This window comes from Mycetomoellerius zeteki, unplaced genomic scaffold (genome assembly GCF_001594055.1).
Source record: "Mycetomoellerius zeteki isolate Tzet28-1 unplaced genomic scaffold, Tzet1.0 scaffold223, whole genome shotgun sequence".
Taxonomy (NCBI): Eukaryota; Metazoa; Arthropoda; class Insecta; order Hymenoptera; family Formicidae; genus Mycetomoellerius; species Mycetomoellerius zeteki.
This window is the reverse complement of record NW_017257198.1, coordinates 269166-288041: the sequence shown is the minus strand read 5'-3', so window position 1 is coordinate 288041 and position 18876 is coordinate 269166. Positions and strand designations below refer to the sequence as shown.

At 29.5% G+C, this 18876-nt stretch overlaps 1 protein-coding gene across 1 annotated transcript; it reads right to left on the bottom strand.

Moving 5' to 3' along the window:
• Positions 1 to 2456: 2456 nt before the first annotated feature.
• On the bottom strand, positions 2457 to 17501 carry LOC108723123 (xanthine dehydrogenase 1-like). The gene is made up of 17 exons (XM_018448621.1): positions 17483 to 17501; positions 16961 to 17144; positions 16576 to 16707; positions 16074 to 16224; positions 15723 to 15933; positions 13413 to 13942; positions 13000 to 13303; positions 11454 to 11969; positions 9921 to 10104; positions 8311 to 8607; positions 7504 to 7942; positions 7069 to 7197; positions 6829 to 6959; positions 6242 to 6503; positions 5898 to 5994; positions 5500 to 5610; positions 2457 to 2527 (listed from the first exon to the last, which is right to left on the bottom strand). The coding sequence occupies exons 1-17, from the start codon at positions 17484 to 17486 to the stop codon at positions 2457 to 2459; spliced, it is 3753 nt and encodes a 1250-aa protein (XP_018304123.1). The 5' UTR covers positions 17487 to 17501.
• Positions 17502 to 18876: the final 1375 nt, after the last annotated feature.

Genomic DNA, 18876 nt, shown 5'->3' with positions numbered 1-18876 from the left:
AATTTTAGCCAGCGTAAAGTCATCACACGTCTTCACGTTCACGCGTCTTCTTACTGACTACCAGTAAATACTTTCTTTGGACATATCGGACCCCAGTTTAGTTCGCAATGATGTACGAAAACGTTTGTAACTGGTAAACAATGTCAAGTAGGACAGATGTCTGTATGGATCTATTGTGCCTTGAATTTATTTCTGAATGTATGTCCACATATTATAAAACACCCTCCTTATACTGTGTATATGTATTCTTATATATATAAAATTTTTGAATTTATTTCAGGTATACAGCAATTAAAATGACAACTCAGTTATAGAATTTATTTCAAATATTGGTTTATTATTAAGCGGTTTTCATTTGTGCTATCAAATCACCATGTCATGCATCTGTGCTGGTTAAAAATATACGTTCTGTGTCACAGTACACTGTTTATCTGCAAACATACAATATTTGACCCTTTCACAGAAAAAGATAGCAAATTATGATTGTCTGACTTCTGTTTGCATGACATTCACATTGTAATTGCCTCTTGAAAACAAATATGAGGCTTTGTTTAATCCGCCTGTTTTCAAATTATTCTCGCCTAAAACCGAAGAACATTTATCATCACATTTTTATACTATTTGATCGTTCCTTATATCTTTGACTTTTGGTTCATCAGCGATCGCTAATTTAATTATACGCAATAACTTGATGTTAGAAAAAATATGTGATTAATTTTCATTCATGTGACATTAATGACATTAATAATTTCGTGCGAATATTTTAGATGTAGCTATTATGTGACATTAGTGTATAGTTAAAATGGTTGTGTTTACCGTCAATATGTATTTTTTGTAATATTTATATATTCCATGATTATATAATTTTTCTTTTTTTTTCACTAATGAAAAACTCTTTCCGCTGATGGACGATAAATGCATTCATGTTGCTTTTCACATCTCTTGCTTTTGAGTACAAATACATAATGTACTTAATTTAGAAATATTTTCAGTAGCTATGTATGTTGTGTAGATACTGCACATGATTTTACAATTTATTTGTTTATTATTGAATGATCAATAATTATTGTAACAGCAAAGAAATTCATTTATTAATATATTAACTTTTCTTAAGAATATATATTCTTCAATGCAACTTTGTTGCAACGCCAAAAAACAATTCCAATAGGATTTTAGAGTGAAGCAAAGAAATTTAATAAATTTTAATATTTCATAGTATTACGTAAATTTATAAATTAGTATTTACAAATCAATTAATGTTTTATTCTTATGTATCTATAGCTGTAAGTTTAACGTATTTTCTCCTACATAAAACTTGACGTAAATAACGAGATAAATAATAGATGAGAATATTTTAACCAAATAAAACAGCACAAGAATAGCATGTTTAGCACCGAAAAGAATATATTATTCTTCTATTTGGTGGCAACAATTCATATGTTATTTAATTTTGCATATTAGTCCATTATTATATATATTGCTATAAATTTCATTTGTTCCATATTTTACTTTTTCTCACATATATTTTTAATGTAAATATTGCAAACACACACATACAAAATGGACGTCTTTGAGATATCTGCTTATACACATCTGTAATAATTATTAATTTTGTACATTCACACGAGAAAAATATAAGATTTAATTGTTTAATTTTTATACAGTATTTAATTTTTTTACAGATTTAATTTTTTAATTTAAAAAATTTTTTATAGTACTGTGCAGTTGATAAATTTTACGTACGAGAAAATAGACCACACATAAATAACACAATAATTTCATACCATTTTTCATCAATTCGAAAAAGTAAAGATTAACATAATTATTTTCATATCTTTTATATCTTTAATGACAAAATATTTATAATCTTTATAAAAACAAATATTGAAATTATTAACTTAAAAGAAATGAGCATATCGTTATTTATAATTTTAAGGCGATATAAAGTATGTAACCCCTAATATTTTCTCGTAATATACCAATAAAGTATAATAATACAAAATTGCTTAAGAATTGGAATTACTTATCACTCTCTTTGTTATAACATTGTCTATCAAGAAGCCTTCAAACTTATATATAAAAAACGAACTAAATTTTTAAAACCTTTTTCTCACTTATCTTAACTTTTAATATATTTATATTATCTTTCTTCTTATTATCACTAAAAGCCCAGCTCAGTATTTAATGAAGTTAAAGAAGTTTAATGGAGAAAAATTAGCATAAATGAGAAAATGTGTCTTAGCAATTTTAAAGGCCTATTAATTAGTTGAATTATCATAATCCAATCATTATCATGAAAGTTTCGCATCAACAGAACATGAATGCGAAAAATATGTCTTTCAGTTTACAAAATTTTTAAGTTATTCTATTTATATAGCAATTAAATGGCATCTAACAGAATACAAATAATTTATTTTATACACCGGATTGTTTGAGAACATTTTTCACTTTCACTCTTAAAAAACCAACATTTTATCTTTGCTGGTTAAACTAGTTAGAAGTATACGTTCGGTGGTACACGGTCCATCTGCAAACATTATCAATTATATGTATATTAATATATGTATATCAAAACATTATTTTATTATGATAGTTTTCTATAAGAAAATATGAATATACGTAATTTTAAACACAAATTTTTAATATCTTTGAGTAGCGATATCTCAATGGAAAATCATTATAGCGAGATGAACCAAAGCTCAAATTAAAGCTTGAACATTTCCCTTGATAACTGTGCAGAGTCTGAAGCTAATACAAAATCAATTATGAGAATTGAATTTCTACTGTAATTGATGAGTTAACTCACCTTAACGGACTCCAAGCATGTTACGAAGCTTTGGATACTCTTGAATTCAATAAATATAAGGTTTCGTCATTGTATCGGAACTAATTACGATATTCTTGGTCCGGAGTGTCGGACGTTAATTTTAAATTTTATAAAGGTCGAGAATCGAGACGAATATCAAGCATAAATAAACGACATACAAAAACAGAAAGTTACAAATCTTAGGCGTATACAATAATTGCGAACGGACATGTTGGTGTTCTATTTTTTGAAATTATTTATCATCGAAGTATAAGCGTGATGTAGTCCTTCTATATCAGAAAGCAGATTGAGTCCATTTTTTTGTATATGTATGTGCACTTTTTCGGAAATCAATCGTTTGTTTAAAGAAACTTCTGCGTCAAGTATCTTAATATTCTCCCAATTAAATTCATGGTTGAAATTCAATCTATGGTCCGTGATTACCGGTTTTGTGTATTCCAGTTAGTGATTTCGATATTCGGATATTCTAGTGCTAACTTTCCTGCTCTTCTGCCCTACGTAGGATGCATCGCAATCCCTACAGTAAATCTTATAAACTACATTTTTATTTGCATTTTTTTGGGAGCTTATCTTTATGTACTCTAATGAATTTATTGAGTTTGTTATTATTGTAATAGGATAGTTTCAAATTTTTTTTCTTACAAACATTTTGAATTTAATCTCGGTTGATGAAGAATACAGTATTACAAACCATGGTACTCGCTCGTTATCCTCCTTCACACTATTCTCGAGCAGCACAATTCATTGGCGAAACATTGGTTAAACATTGACATACATCGGGGATATGTTGGGCCAATGTTACGTCGATGAATTGTGCTACTAGGGTTATTAATATTTTCCTGTTCTAAGCAAGTTTGAGAAACAAAAATTTTAGTCTAGTGTTAATGGTATTAAAAATAAAATCTGCAGGATAGTCGTTTCTTAAAAGAGTATGAATTACAAGCCTAACATTCTTGTCATGGAATTTAAAATTTGAGAGTAATATAACTCTGTCAATCATTCGTATCGCTGTACCTTCTTTCTGAGAAATGGGGTGTGAAGATAAATAATTGAGGTATCTCGTTCTGAGAACGTGGGTTTATGATACCAGTTAAATTCTAAGTTGTTGTTGCCTTTAATTGTCACGTCTAAAAAGTTTATTCTTTCACCTCCATCTTTTATTGAAATCTATTATGAAACGAGTTAAAAGTTTTTAATATGTCATCTATTAAGTTAGAAGATGCTGCCAATACTATGTCATTTATGTATCTCAGATAAAATAGTAATTGTAATCCAATAGTCTTGAGAGCCAAGTTTCTAAGTTTTGTAAAATCAGATCTGCAATGATCGGAGAAAGTAGGAATTCCATAGAAGTATCAAATTTCTGTTTATAATATTCCCCATTAAAATATCAAATTTAATACTAATGTCACTATACTTGTAAAAATTTATCTGTTGGGATATTTATTTTATTCTTAAAGTACTTCCATCTGCATTGGCTACACTATCTACAGCTAGGTCAATCGGGATGTTCGTAAACAAAGAGATCACATCCAAAGAAATTAAAGTAAAATCATTTCTCACGTGTATGCCTTTCAATTTTCTTATAAGTTGGAAATTCTCTACATTGCTGAAAGGTTTATTCACATTTTTTTGAAATTATGTCATGTAAGAACGTTACTAGTGTACAAAAGACTAACGATGATATTATGATTCTGAATGGAACTCCTGGTTTGTGAACTTTAGCGAGGCCGTAAGCTCCGGGCAAATTTTCATCACTGCGATAAATTTTCTTGTATGTTTGTTCTGATATAAACTTACTCTTTTTCCATTTTGTGAGCAAATCCCTAATTTCTTTAATTAAATTATTTAGAGGGCTTTTTAACAACTCAGAAACAAATTATTATAGAAAATTTTACAAAAAGGAAATTAAAGTTTGAATTTCAAATCTTGCCTGAGCAACGCTATAGTTTGAATAAGAAAATTTTTTCTTAGTTTTCAATATTCATTTTCAATGTCCGCCATTTTGTAATACACTTTGTATAATTCAAATTTGTTCTTCATGGTTGTCAAGAGGAATGTTCAAGCATTAATTTGAACTTTGATTTATCTCGCTATGATGATTTTTCAATGAAATATCGCTACTTGAAAATATTAAAAATTTATGTTAAAAATTAGTGGCCCGTCTTCTGCGTGAGAGTATATAAGAAAGAATTATAGAGGAAACTATGAATCACATATTTAATTACGCGCGTAGACTAATATATTTTTAGTTATTTTATTATAAAATTTAAATATTTGTTCTATGTGTGTCCGACTTTGGGTAATATATATCTACCGTTAATCATGATTTATATGAATATGGTATTATTAATGTAATAGTTTTAGAAAAACCGATTAAAAGGATATGAGATCATAAAATTCGACAACACTTTTCTTTAAATTGTTGTCTCATTCATTTCGTTTTAAAGAGAAAAAAAGGAGATAAAAAATCAGATTATTAAAGGATTAAAAAAATTAAAAAAGAAAAATATTTATAAGCACGACAATAAAGTTCAATGGTGATTGAACAATTAGTAATTGTTGCAAAAACTGTAAAAATTAATACAAATCATAAAATTAGCCTATTGGATTTGTATATTAAATTGTCATAGAGATGAATATATAATATTATATTTCTGAATAAAACTTACCTAATTGATACCACTCTTCCTTCTTCCCTGCCTCTACTCTAGCGGAATTCAATGCGTAGCGAAATGCTATTGGAATTACGTAACTCATACAAAGCGATGCTTCATCGATTGCTGCAAACATATTTTCAGGGTTAATCAGAAATCCATCTTTTAATATTTCTAATTCGGATACCCTAAACAAAGTTATTCTTTTATTTTTTAATTTTTCTTATTTTATTCATCTTATTTAAATTAAATGAATTATTGAAGCGCTTAAATCGATTAAATCTTTGTGAGTGTGAAAATTTTTCTAAACGAATTTTCAGGAATTCTTAAATTTTATGCAAACGTGTAAAAAATATTCGAGATTTTATATTTTATAGTAAAAAGTGGTTTGAATAAAACGGTTTTGATTTTACCTTTTGAACCGTAGATACCGACTTTGTTGTCTGAGTTTTTATATAAGTGTACGCGAAAATCTTCGGGAATATCTTTCGCTCCTGGTGGTTTGTAATTCTATGAAAATAATCAAATAATTTAGATAATTTAATTATGTATTTTTTTAGGACAATCTCGCGTTGCGATCCGTTGCACACATAATGAGCATGAAGTACCATTTTATTCTTTTTGTTCGCAGAGTGTTAAACAAGGATAAAATGATATACCTATTATGCGCATTATGCGTGGAACGGAACGCAGTCTCGATGAATCGAAATAGTTTTAGCGATATTAGGTGTAACAAAATTTGATAAAGACAACATACCCACGTTCTGTTATTAATTAATTCTCCTGTATAAGGATGATACACCAGATCCTCAGAAGTCCAGTATCCTATTCCCATCACGAAAGCTCCCTCTATTTGACCAATGTCAATTTCCGGATTTACACTTAGACCAGCATCGATCATTATATCAACTCTTCTAATAATATGCTGGCCGGTCAACAAATCGATCTCGACTTCGGCAGCAGTAACACCGTAAACGGCGTAAGACTTTATCTTATCTTCCGTTGGCCCAGTCATCAACCTGCCAAAATAAATGGAATGTATTGTATAATAATTAATAATGTATGTAGCATCTAGAAATCTTTTCCTATTTTATAAATACAAAGTTTAAATCGATTTTGAAATCATTCCAAAAGCACATGGTTAATACGTTTAATACTAATTATAAAAAATGCAAATCGTTTCTTTAAACTATATTTTTTATACTGCATAACTTGTTTTAAGCGAAAGATAAGATAAATGTTTCTTCCTAATGGAAGTATAATATTTTCAAAAATTTGTGCTTTATGACATTGTATGATATCTATATATCACTGAAGTGTCAAATATGATTTAATGACATTTACGTGTAACGTGCGTATAAATTAACATTTTCTTCATACGCTTTAAAAATGAGATCCTTCCACGTCGGATTTTTCATTTTTTGTTTTATCGGGTCGAGCTTTTTTAAAATCTGTGTGCAAGCTTCGACCGTTGCCTGAAATAAATGCAATACTCGATATATCATCAAGTTTTTCATTAAATAAATATATATATATATATATGATATCGTCTTCCACAGTGATGGAGACAGATTAAATTCTTACGAATTCACAGGATTCTGTGGTAATGCTGTGCCCTGTAGCCGACACATTTGGTGCCGCTAAATTATTGCTTTGTTTAACGGAAATTGATTTGATATCAATATCCAGTATACGAGCCGTTATTTGAGCAATCTGGTGTACAAGAATTAATTTTATATCAGCAGAAATGTAAATCATCTTACATACTAAATCGAACCTTTTCCAATTTCAATAAATTTATAAGATAATTAATCTGTATTAACGATATAGAAAATATGTATACAGAATAATAAGCGATAAAAGTCTAGAAATCTAAAACGTCACAGTTTTCGATTCTAATTTTCCAAAATGGAAAATTAATTTCAAAAGAATAAAACTTGTTAATACAAATTTCCATTAATTTATTGATAATGAAAAGCATGAAAGAACTTGCTCGAATAAATCACTGCATTTTCATACCTTCGTATTTATACCTTGATCGATCTCAATTCCGCTATGCGTCACGCATACCGAACCATCGCGAGCGCAGATCGACACAATCGCCTCGAATTGCTCTTCGTACGTTATCAAGTGTTTTATCGGTACCATGGCAATTCCCTTTTTCTTCCAGCGATTGTGCAAATTAAAATCATGAATGGATTTCTTGTTCCAGTTGTAATTGGTCAAATTTAACAAATCTTTTATCATGGTTTCTAATACGGATTTATCCACATCATTCATATTTGTCAATCTGACCTCAATTGGATCCATATTCGTCACATTTGCAATGTGTTCCATTATATTTTCCATTATTGCCACTGCTTCTGTAGATCCTGATCCTCGGCAAAATGTGTTTGACGGTAAATCGGTCCTCACGTTAAATCCGTTCAACTTCCAAGTATCGGTTAAATAGCAGCTTCTAACGATAAAAGATCATTTGTGAGTGTATTGAATTAAAAATGAATGATTAATCACGATAGAGTGTTTTCAAATTTGATCTAGTTATTTATTGAAATTTATTTTATCACAGTTAATTGAAGTAATTTTTTTTATTAATATTAGTATTATATTTTTCCTTTTTTGAATGTATTTCAAAATTTTGTTTTAAATAAGATGAAAATAGTTTAATTACTTATCTCTGATTAAAAATTTGCCACTCTATTTTAAAATATTGTGCATAGAAAATGCAATGGACAAATTTTAATATTACAGAAGTGTCCTAATATTATATATTATTGTTATAAATTTCTTAAATTTTTGTTTATATTATATATTATATTTCAATACTTTTGCATGTAAAAAGCTACTAATTCAGCTTGTGGTTCGTTGAAACTAGAACCGCAGTTACTCCATTGATTTGATTTGAAATACTGTATAATTCCGTTGTTGTTTACAACGATCTCATATTCTTGACGCGCGGAACTTCTCTTGCCTATTGACTGCATATTACTCTCCATTGTCATGATGAATCGCGCTGGACGGTTCAGTGTATGACATACCAATGCGCAAGCACATGAAATTTGTGCATTGCGTGAGATTTTTGATCCGTACGAACCGCCAAGACGTCTGACATGCACATTAATGCTAGAAAAATTATATTCACACAATTGATTCTAATTATTTTACAAAATGCATTTTACAATCTTATTTTGATTTACTTATTGCTTATTTAATTTTATTCTTTTTATATATATATATATATATTAAAAAATTATAACTTCTAACTTAGTTCACATTGTATATTAAATATATAATTTCAATTTTTTTACTTGAAGTAACTTTTTTTTTAATTTCCCGATTTCATCATGTGTTTATTATTATTGATAATAATTAGCTCTGTTTTACAATAAGTGTTTTACATAAAGTGCTGTGAGAAATTTATTGCGAAAAATATCAGCCGGATGGAGTTTCAAGATTGAAAATTTAATTATAGCTTGTATAGATTGTAGAATTCAATACGTATTGTATTCACTCAAATATTAAGGTTTGGCTCTTTCGCAACGATGTGAGAGAGAAATTTCATATAATTGATATAATAAATTACTTGCTAAATAAAGCTTTATTTCTTTAGCTTTTCTTTGAAGATATAATAATTTCATCCTGAAACCTATAAAATATGTGGCAAACTGAGATATCTGTGTGATATCTATGTCATGTAGGAATATAAAATATAATACTTTCTGAAATACTTGGCTGTCAATTGCTGCAGTGGCGATTTTTGACAGATGAAAGAAATACCATTATTTCAGAAATTATTTTGCACTTCTACGCAACATATCGGACAGATAATATCTCAGTTTGCCGCATATTTTACGTGCTTCAGAATTACGAAATTATGTTTTTAGGAAGAAACTGAAAATATCATTAGTAACATTGTTATATATTGCTCTTATTATCATTTAAACAAAAAATGTTGGAAAATTGCATTTTTTAAAACTGATTTTATATTAGAAATTATTTTAGAAATAATTTTAAAAATATAACGGAAAAGTGACGAATAGTTACTTTTTAAATAACGGTAATTATAAAGAGTTACTTTTAAAAATCAGTATCTAATAACGATAAATTATTACTTTTTTAACTTAGTAATTGTAACTCATTACATTTTAAAAATAACTTGCTATTCTCTGATAATTTGTTGGTAAATTATTACGTATAAATTTAACTGCAATTGTAATTTTTTAATTTTACAAGTTGTTTGACTACTATAAACGAGAATAATTTTATTTTTAACTTTGACTTATGAGAGTACGCCTTTAATAATGGATCTCAAAATTATCCCACTATAATTGACATAATTTTACATGCTGTTACAGTGTAAATTGTAGTATAACAATTGGACTGATATAATTACTTCGATATATAGATGAGCTTGATTAAATAGATTAATGAGTTACCTATTATTCTGAACATTAAGACAATTCGCGATCGATACTTGAATGAGATCCATCCATTGTGATGACGGATAGACATCCATACCACCCTCCACAGGAACGCATACACAGGATTGAGCTTCTAGAGTATAGTGATATTGGCTACTGCATTGAAAGACGCCTTTTAGCACATGTTCAATATCGTTTCCTATAAAATAATAAAAACCTATATTCTTAATCACTCACCACACACACACACACACACACACACACAACGTATATTATTTTTTTATTTCTAAAGTATTAATTCCCTATCTAAATTCTCTGTTCAAAATATTTATTCTATACTAAAAATATTTATTCTTCGTATTTAAGCTTCAATCTTTTATTATTAAGCATTTTTAACGATTAACGACTGAAGGCCATTCATCAGACTGCTCTTGATAATATATGTCAACATCAAGTCGTTGGAGATGACTTCCCTAAATTGAATGATTGACATTTTTAATAATTAGTATCAGTAGAAGAGAGTGGCCTAAATCGGACCTATTTGCAGTTTTTGCTCTCTATAAGGCGTAAATAAAGTCCGATCGTAAAACCGAAGATGCCTTTGAAAAAATCATTTAATTCCCTTCATTTTTACTTTAGATCATTTTGACGTATCTCTCACCTGTGTGGAACTATAATGGAAAATGTAAAAACGCTTTTTTCGGTCCGTTTTGGAACGAGTGGTTCCAAATCGGACTATCCCCTGATTCAAATCGAACACTCCTATTTTTATAGACTTTTAGATAGAATTTTAAAATATTTTAATGTATTTTTGTTAATATTGAGTTAAAACGAGCAATTTGACACATAAAAATAAAAATTTTATTCAGTAAAAAAATTACTAACACAACAGTTTATATTATTAGAATTGAAATAAATAAAATTCAATTAATCTGAGTCTGATGACTCATGATATTTTACTGATTTAATTCCTTGGACCAGATCTGGTCAGCCGATCACCAGTACTACAACCAGGCCTATAAGTTATTTACTGTACTGTCCGATTTGGACACGGGTCTTTTCAAACTTTGGAACAAATTTTACAATAAACTGCAAAAATGATCAAAAAATGCTTGATATTTTCGAATTCTACACTCTTTAATTATCTTAAAACAATTACTTTTCAAATTTTTAACCTTTTAAATGATAATTTACAAGGATTTCCTTTTTTAAAAAAATTTTCACACGATAGCTAAAAATACATATTTGCGTCTATTCTATGAATGTTATGACAGAGAACTGCTATCGCGTATTCGGTATCTTATAAGGACTTTACATTATAAATAGTACGTAAATCTGCTTAACCGTGTTCATTTAAATTAAAAAGGTCTCATTTGAAACATAGTCCGATTTAGACCATTCTCTCCTACATATACTATTTCACAAGTTTGTAAATGATGCAGATTTCATTTTTTTGCAACACTTGAAACATACATTTACTGCTATTTTTTCTGGTGATTATAATTAAAACGAAAAATGTTATTAAATGTCGTTTTTATCAATTTCTACCTTTCCTCTGTGCTGGAATATTCACGCTCTGTCTAATTCTAGTTTCGTCACCCGAATCAAGAGCATCCTCAATACTTATCACCGAACTTTTCACACGTTCGCTATATGTAATTTCTACCAATTTTGCAGCTTCATTCGCCACATCATGGGTATCCGCGACAATTACGCCGATCGGTTGGCCAGCATACAAAACATCCTTTTCGGCGAACAGTAACTCATCCTCTGGCAAGAACATCAACTTGCTGGCGGACGAAATACATAGATTCTTTCCTGGTATGTCTTGGGCTCTGAAAAACGCCACTACACCCTTCTTTTCAAGAGCCTTGCTCGCATCAATTTCACGGATCTGACCATTGCCGACAGTTGTGACGACAAAAGCGCAAAATACTTCTCTAGGAAATGGAAGCAGATCATCGCAATATTGGGCTTCGCCTGATGTCTGATTAAGAGATTCTAATTTTGACATAGGCTTATTTACTGGCCACAAATCCTTATTCGTAAAGTAGTTTTGCTGTCCTAAAATGATTATATTTTTCTTGTATGCACAATTTCGGACAATTATTCATACATAATGAGTTTTTCAATACATAAATCAATTTAAAACGACCATATTCTTCTATTCCTCTGATGCACACAGAGAGAGAAAAATTTATTTGGACATAAAAATCCTATTTACGTTTATTTTATTGAAACAATTTAATTTCATATGAAAACTATTTCGATTGAAGTTTGATCCCAAGAATTTATCTTGAAAGTAATCAATTCCATTTCTTAATTTGAAGACTCGATTTGGTTAAACTATTTCCAATGTCGATTTTAAATTTAAAGAAATCTTTTTCTTAATATGTCAAAACCATCAATATAATTAAGAAAATATCTTAAATAAAAGTAGGAAAGTCTTTTTCCATTAAGTGTAAATCAAAATATCTGCAATGTAAGTAAAATACCTACATAAACCTTCGTAATTGTCAGTTTAATCAATTATATTAATATAATAATAATAGTAGATTTATAATGAGAGAGATAAGATATATTTTGCAAATAATTGGAATGTGCTTACTAACAATATTAAGAGAGAGCTCCATTTGCCTACAATTTGATTGCCTACCGCAACGTTCGTCTACATCTCATTTGCCTAAAACTCAATTGCGTACCTGCACTTTTGTGCACAAATAAAATTAGCGTTTTTGAAGTAGAAAATAGTACTTATAGGCAATCCATCTGTAAGCAAATAAAATGCAGGCAAATGATGCTGTAAACAATCAATTTGTAAGCTAACTGTGTCCTCCCCATGTTGACAGCTTATGTATTCACTCTGGATCCGAGTTCTCTTTTACATGTTGTACTTGACTTCCATACTGAAGAGATCTCAAATCCCGAATCGAAACGATTAACTTCATTCATCAGTACATTCTAATTGCTTGCAATCTATATATAATGTATATCTTACCGCCTTATAAGTATATTATTTGCATGAACCGCGATAAATATTTATAATGGATATATATTTTCATAAACGTTCTGGATATCTGACGGTTATATGTACCTGATGAGAGACCTCGTTCTAATAAAAAGCAGCCACTACGATAAAAAGAATTTATATTCTCAGGTTTGATGCTTAACATAAATCTATAAAGCAATCCTTCTGCGAGAATCTTGCGAAATTTCGGTGAATAATCTGGCAGCTCATGATTAGGATACATTTCGCTATGCAACGTATTCAAGCCTTCCTTCACCGTTGAAAGTGGATGCTTGATGATACATTTACCCACCAAAACTTTCTCCGTTCTTTTTGCGTGCAGAAAATGCTTACCGATGCCACCAAAGATAATATTAGGCAACTCTAATACCTTTTTAAAAAATATTGTAAATATCAACAAATAAAATTTGAAGCAAATTAAAATATGAGTGAGTAATTAATGATAAAATAACATAAACAACTCGTAAAGATTCCGTTACCTCGCCGTCGCTGTTGAGTTTGAAGAGGAAGCCAGCATTGACGTGAGTGTAAGCGTTCTGGGCTCTAGACATGATCTTGTAAAATCTGCATATATACATGTTATCGTCTATCGATGGTAACACAATGCTATAAATAATTTTATGGTGCATATCGAGCTTCAGCAATTCCCACAGATACAAATTTTTCTTTTGAGAGGGACTTTCCAAGACGTGTACTTGAGCACCGACAGTCTCTAACATTAAAAACAAATCGGATGGGAACTCTTTGTGCTGACATTTCAGCATCAAATTCCCGGCTATGGTGGCAATATTTCGCACGGGAACGTTTGCAATCATTTCTACATACTGGGCCAACTGACTAAGATATTTAAATCCGATGTCGTTTGAATATTTTTGGAATGTCTGTAGAGCCACGGTAAGAGTTATACTTCCTCCTAGGACTAAAGTGCTATCGGTTTTTTCAATGTTACGCAATTCTTGAATGTAGTTTATATCAATATACATATCTTTTATACTCGAACGATAAACTCCTGCAAAATTAAATTTCCACAGAATTATATACGTATATAAATATATATCTTACTTATATATTTAATTTAACGTGAGTAATAATAATTATGTCGAATGTGACATTGAAGAATATAATTGGAATTATTGAAGCTTTTGTATTTTTATAATTATGCTAAACCTTGATTGGTGTCATGAAAAGTTATTAAAGTTTCTGAGAAATATTAACAAAACTGTATTTTAATATACATTGGATTGAAAAACTGCATTTCCTATTCAAAATTTTGAATTGAACAGTATTCACAATGCACAGAGAAAGCTGATATTATCTTTAGATTGAAAGCCATAGAGATATGCTCTGATATGCTCCATGCAATTCTTATAAATGAATAAAAATGCATTCAGGATTGAAAAGCATTCATTTTAACATTCGTGAATCTATATTTCTGAAAATCTGAATCCATTTCAATCCATTCTCGTTTACTGGATAGTTATTAAAGTATAAGTAACGAAAATGAAATCTATATATAGATTTTTTAATTAAAAGACAAAATCATGTATATTTTTATTTTATCACAGAATTTGTTTCTTTATAATAGAATATTATTTTTATGAGAAAAAGTATTTATCCGTACTTATAAATATGTTGTAAATTCAGTATCAAAAATGCTTTGTAATGCATGTGTACTTTAATAATATTATTCAGATGCTTAGATCAATTTTGATGTCTACCCAAGTAAATAAAGAATAATAATTATTATGAATATTTCATATAAAAAATGCCACACTAATTACACTACCCAACAGCCATTTTGTAACACAAGTGTGAATAGTCATTTCTAATATATTTTTACTTGCTGAACACACTCATTGACAAAAATTGGATAACACGTCATGAGAAAAATTGATCGAACGATGATTTTAAGAGGCTTTAAAACGTTGTAATACCGACAACTAATATTTTTGCTTAATTTCATTAATGCTACATAGCATTATCAATTTTTAGCTTTGAAATTCATTTTGGTTCATTTCGGTATGATCTTTTGTTTACGAGATATAGCAATTTGAATATAGTCGTATTCCTCCTTATGTAACAACCTGTCCAACAAAATTTGATCTTTTTTTGCAACTCGAATGAATAGTTATTTCCAACGTATTCTTGCTTGCTGAACACGAATCCGTTGACAATAATTGACTATATCACATCACTGTTTTGAAAAAATGGCTTTAAATGGACAAAATATTAAATTCCCTTTGACGCTATTTTTCTCGAAATTGTAACGTGATAGTCAACTTTTATTAACGCATTAGTGTTTAGCACGCAAGTATACGTCGGAAATGACTATTCGTAATCGTGTTGCAAAAAAATTTTAAATTTTGTTCGACAATGTGTCTCACAATTTACTACATGTATAATAAATGCAATAAGTTGGTTTTCACATGTATTATAGTAGCTTATAATATAAAGAACACCACACAAAGTATGTTATATATACATAACAATGCATTAACTCCAATAATGAATGGTTCGTTTGCTATTATGTATTAAAAATACCATGCGAGCACAAATTTTGCATCTTTGATACATCATAAATAAAAAGTTATCCATTATTGAACCTTTTGATCATAACATCTTCTATTCACCACCTTCTATTTCATCATTGAAATCTACAACGTATTAGAAAACCAACTCATTTTACTGAGACACAATTTTTTATACAATTAATATGAGAGCGAGGAGACTTTTTATATAAAAATATATATATTACTTAGAGTCTATTTCATCTAATACAGAAAAATTACCATTCGCAGTATTTCCCCCATTTAATGTATACGTGCCGAGTGGGTTCGCTTTTAATATCAGAAATAGGTTTTCGATTGAGAAAGTTCTGTAGAAGTGTCCGTCTTTTAACTTTACGCTCAACATTCTTTTTTCATCGGAAGGTTGCTTATCGTAGCAACTACGTACACATGGCATTCCATATTTCCGGCAAGGTTTAATCTTGTGTAACTCCTACGAAGTATATTTCATTATATTTACAACAGGATGAAAACAATATGAAAAAAGTTATTATAATAACGAGTAAAAATAATCCTTATTTCTCTAAATAACAAAATCAAATTGTACTTGTGAGAAAAACTGAAACTGAAAACGTAATTTCGAAAATAAGGATTAAATTTTGCATCGGTGGCAAATCCCTTGAACGCATCCAAGATTGCACGATATCCGGTGCATCGACAAATATTGCCACCAAATGAATTTTCGATCTGTTCCATAGATATACGCGAGCTCTTAAGCATGAGACTACGAAATATGTACAACAATGCGTTAACTCAAAGTTTTAGCTATACAAACTTTCAATAATATCTATTTAAATGATATTCCTACTTGAACCGTACATAGCAGTATTCTTCGATTTTATGCGTGATTTTAATTTTCTATGTGTTCGTTTACTATTGAATAATTATAATTATAGGGGTTCATTTATTAATGTATGTTTTAAGGGTATTTTTTTGTATGTACTTTATTTCAACACCGAACAATTCCGAAAGAAAGGAGGATTTTATCATGAAAGAAGGAAATGTAATATGTGTCTAAAATATAACAATCTTTCATTAACATTAAAAATTAATTAGCAATTTTAATAATTCGTACCTGTACATATTCATCACCATGCCAGGAGAGCAATATCCACATTGCGAGCCATTTTTATCAGCAAGCATAGCTTGAATCGAATGATAACCTTTTTTGTGGTTACCTAGACTTTCAATCGTGAAAATATTCCATCTGTGACATTATACGATACGTATTAATAGTTAATATTAACATATATACTTGGTATACTCAGAAATTAAAAAATTGATATGAAAACGAAATAAATAAATATAAATGTAAGAAAAAGAGATTTTAACATTTCGATGACTAATTTCTTTTGTTGAAGAGGATAGTTTTGTGAGCATGCGTAATGTCCACATTTCGCCTTTTATTTTTTTAGAAATAATAAGTTTGATTGTTTAGTTTCTCTTTATTGCATACGTACCCTTGGCAGATCAGTACCGGTACAAGACAGGAATTCACGGCTATTACTTTATTTCGGGATCTTACATTTACGATACAGGCACCGCATCCACCCTCGTGACACATCGCTTTTGTACCTCGGAGACCCACATATTCGCGGATATAGGAAAGGAGAGACGTTCTAATGGGTAAACTATCATCGGATACTGGAAGTGATTTTATAATTATATATAGTCGATTCATAAAGTTCCTGTCTAACATACTTAATTATATTTTATTTCTAAAACTCTTGTCAGTCATATAATTAGAATTCTAAAATCATATTTTATACTTTCTATGTAATTCTTTTTATATCATAAATTCTTAAATGTGATGGATTCTGTAACCATATAGTAGATAAGTATGTCATAGTTCCTGATTAGATTTTTATAATATATTTGAATCATTAGGATTCCTTTACGTTCTATTCTATGGGTTTTTAATAATATAATTGGAAATTGTTATTTCCTTATATAATTACACATTCCGAACAAACAATACATACCCATGTATAGTATTCCATTAATTGTAAATTGAACAATGACGTTGCTGGAACTAAACAATATTGGATAGGATAACGTTATAATGTCCTTCTTAATGCAAATCTATATACAGGGTGTTTCCAAATTAAATCGCAAAACTTCGGGAGCGTGTAGAGGAGTAAAAAACTAAGAAAAAAAGTCCTATAGACATATGCTCGTTTTTGCTCCGTTTCAGAGAAATCGAAAAAAAATGTTTTTTTTACCTGCAAGATTAAATGGGGACCGTTTTCTAAATTTCTTGGAGAATGAATTTTCTGACTATTTAGAAAACATCCCATTACAACAACGTACTGAAATGTGGTTTCAATTAGATGGATGCCCTGCTCATTACAGCAGAGTCGCTAGAACCTGGTTAGATAGAAAATTCCCACAACGATGGATTGGACGTGGAGGAGCAGTACATTGGGCAACTCGTTCGCCCGACTTAACGCCATTAGATTTCTATGCATGGGGTACTTATCAGAAATTATACTTACAAAAACTTCAAGAAATCTAACGATATTTCATTAGCAACATATATGAAAAATTCTGAAACAAGAAGTAGATTTTCTGAAAACTGTTCCAATTCGTACAAGAAATATGAGAAAGTTATAAATTTATATAGAAATTCTGAAAAATTATATGAAAAATTCTGAGAAAAATTTTCGCCAGGATTGATACTACAATTTCTTTTACTGGTAGTTAATAATTATGCAGCAGTGTTATTCTGTGCATAAATATGTCGCCGTGATGTAAAGTTTGTATAATGTTTTCAATATAACTACGCGCGAATCCGTAGTGTTTAAAAATGTACTCACATTTATGAAAATGTGTGTGAAACAAGCACATTTACATTAATATATAAATAACGTAAATTTCGCACATATTATTAAAGAAAAATTTTAGTAAAAATATTTTGCATGAAATTGCGATTAGCAAATAAGGAGGAATATTTTTTATTTGAATTTCTAATTTTTTTATATATTTATATATATGTGTATATATATATTTTTTTTACACAGACTGTTGTATAGTGCTGTGCATAATATCAGAAATGAATTCAGAACTTAAAAATAATTTAAAATTTTTATGTATTCGTACGTGTTTCACTAATTCTCGTTATAATTCCAGTAATGCAACTACACGTTCTCACGTTCACGCGTCTTCTTACTGACTACCAATAAACACTGTCTTTGGACCCCAATTTAGTTCGCAATGATGTACGAAAACGTTTGTAAATGATAAACAATGTCAAGTAGGACAGATGTCTGTATGGATCTATTGTGCCTTAAATTTATTTTTGAATGTATGTCCACATATTATAAAACACTCTCCTTATACTGTGTACATGTATTCTTATATATACAAAATTTTTGAA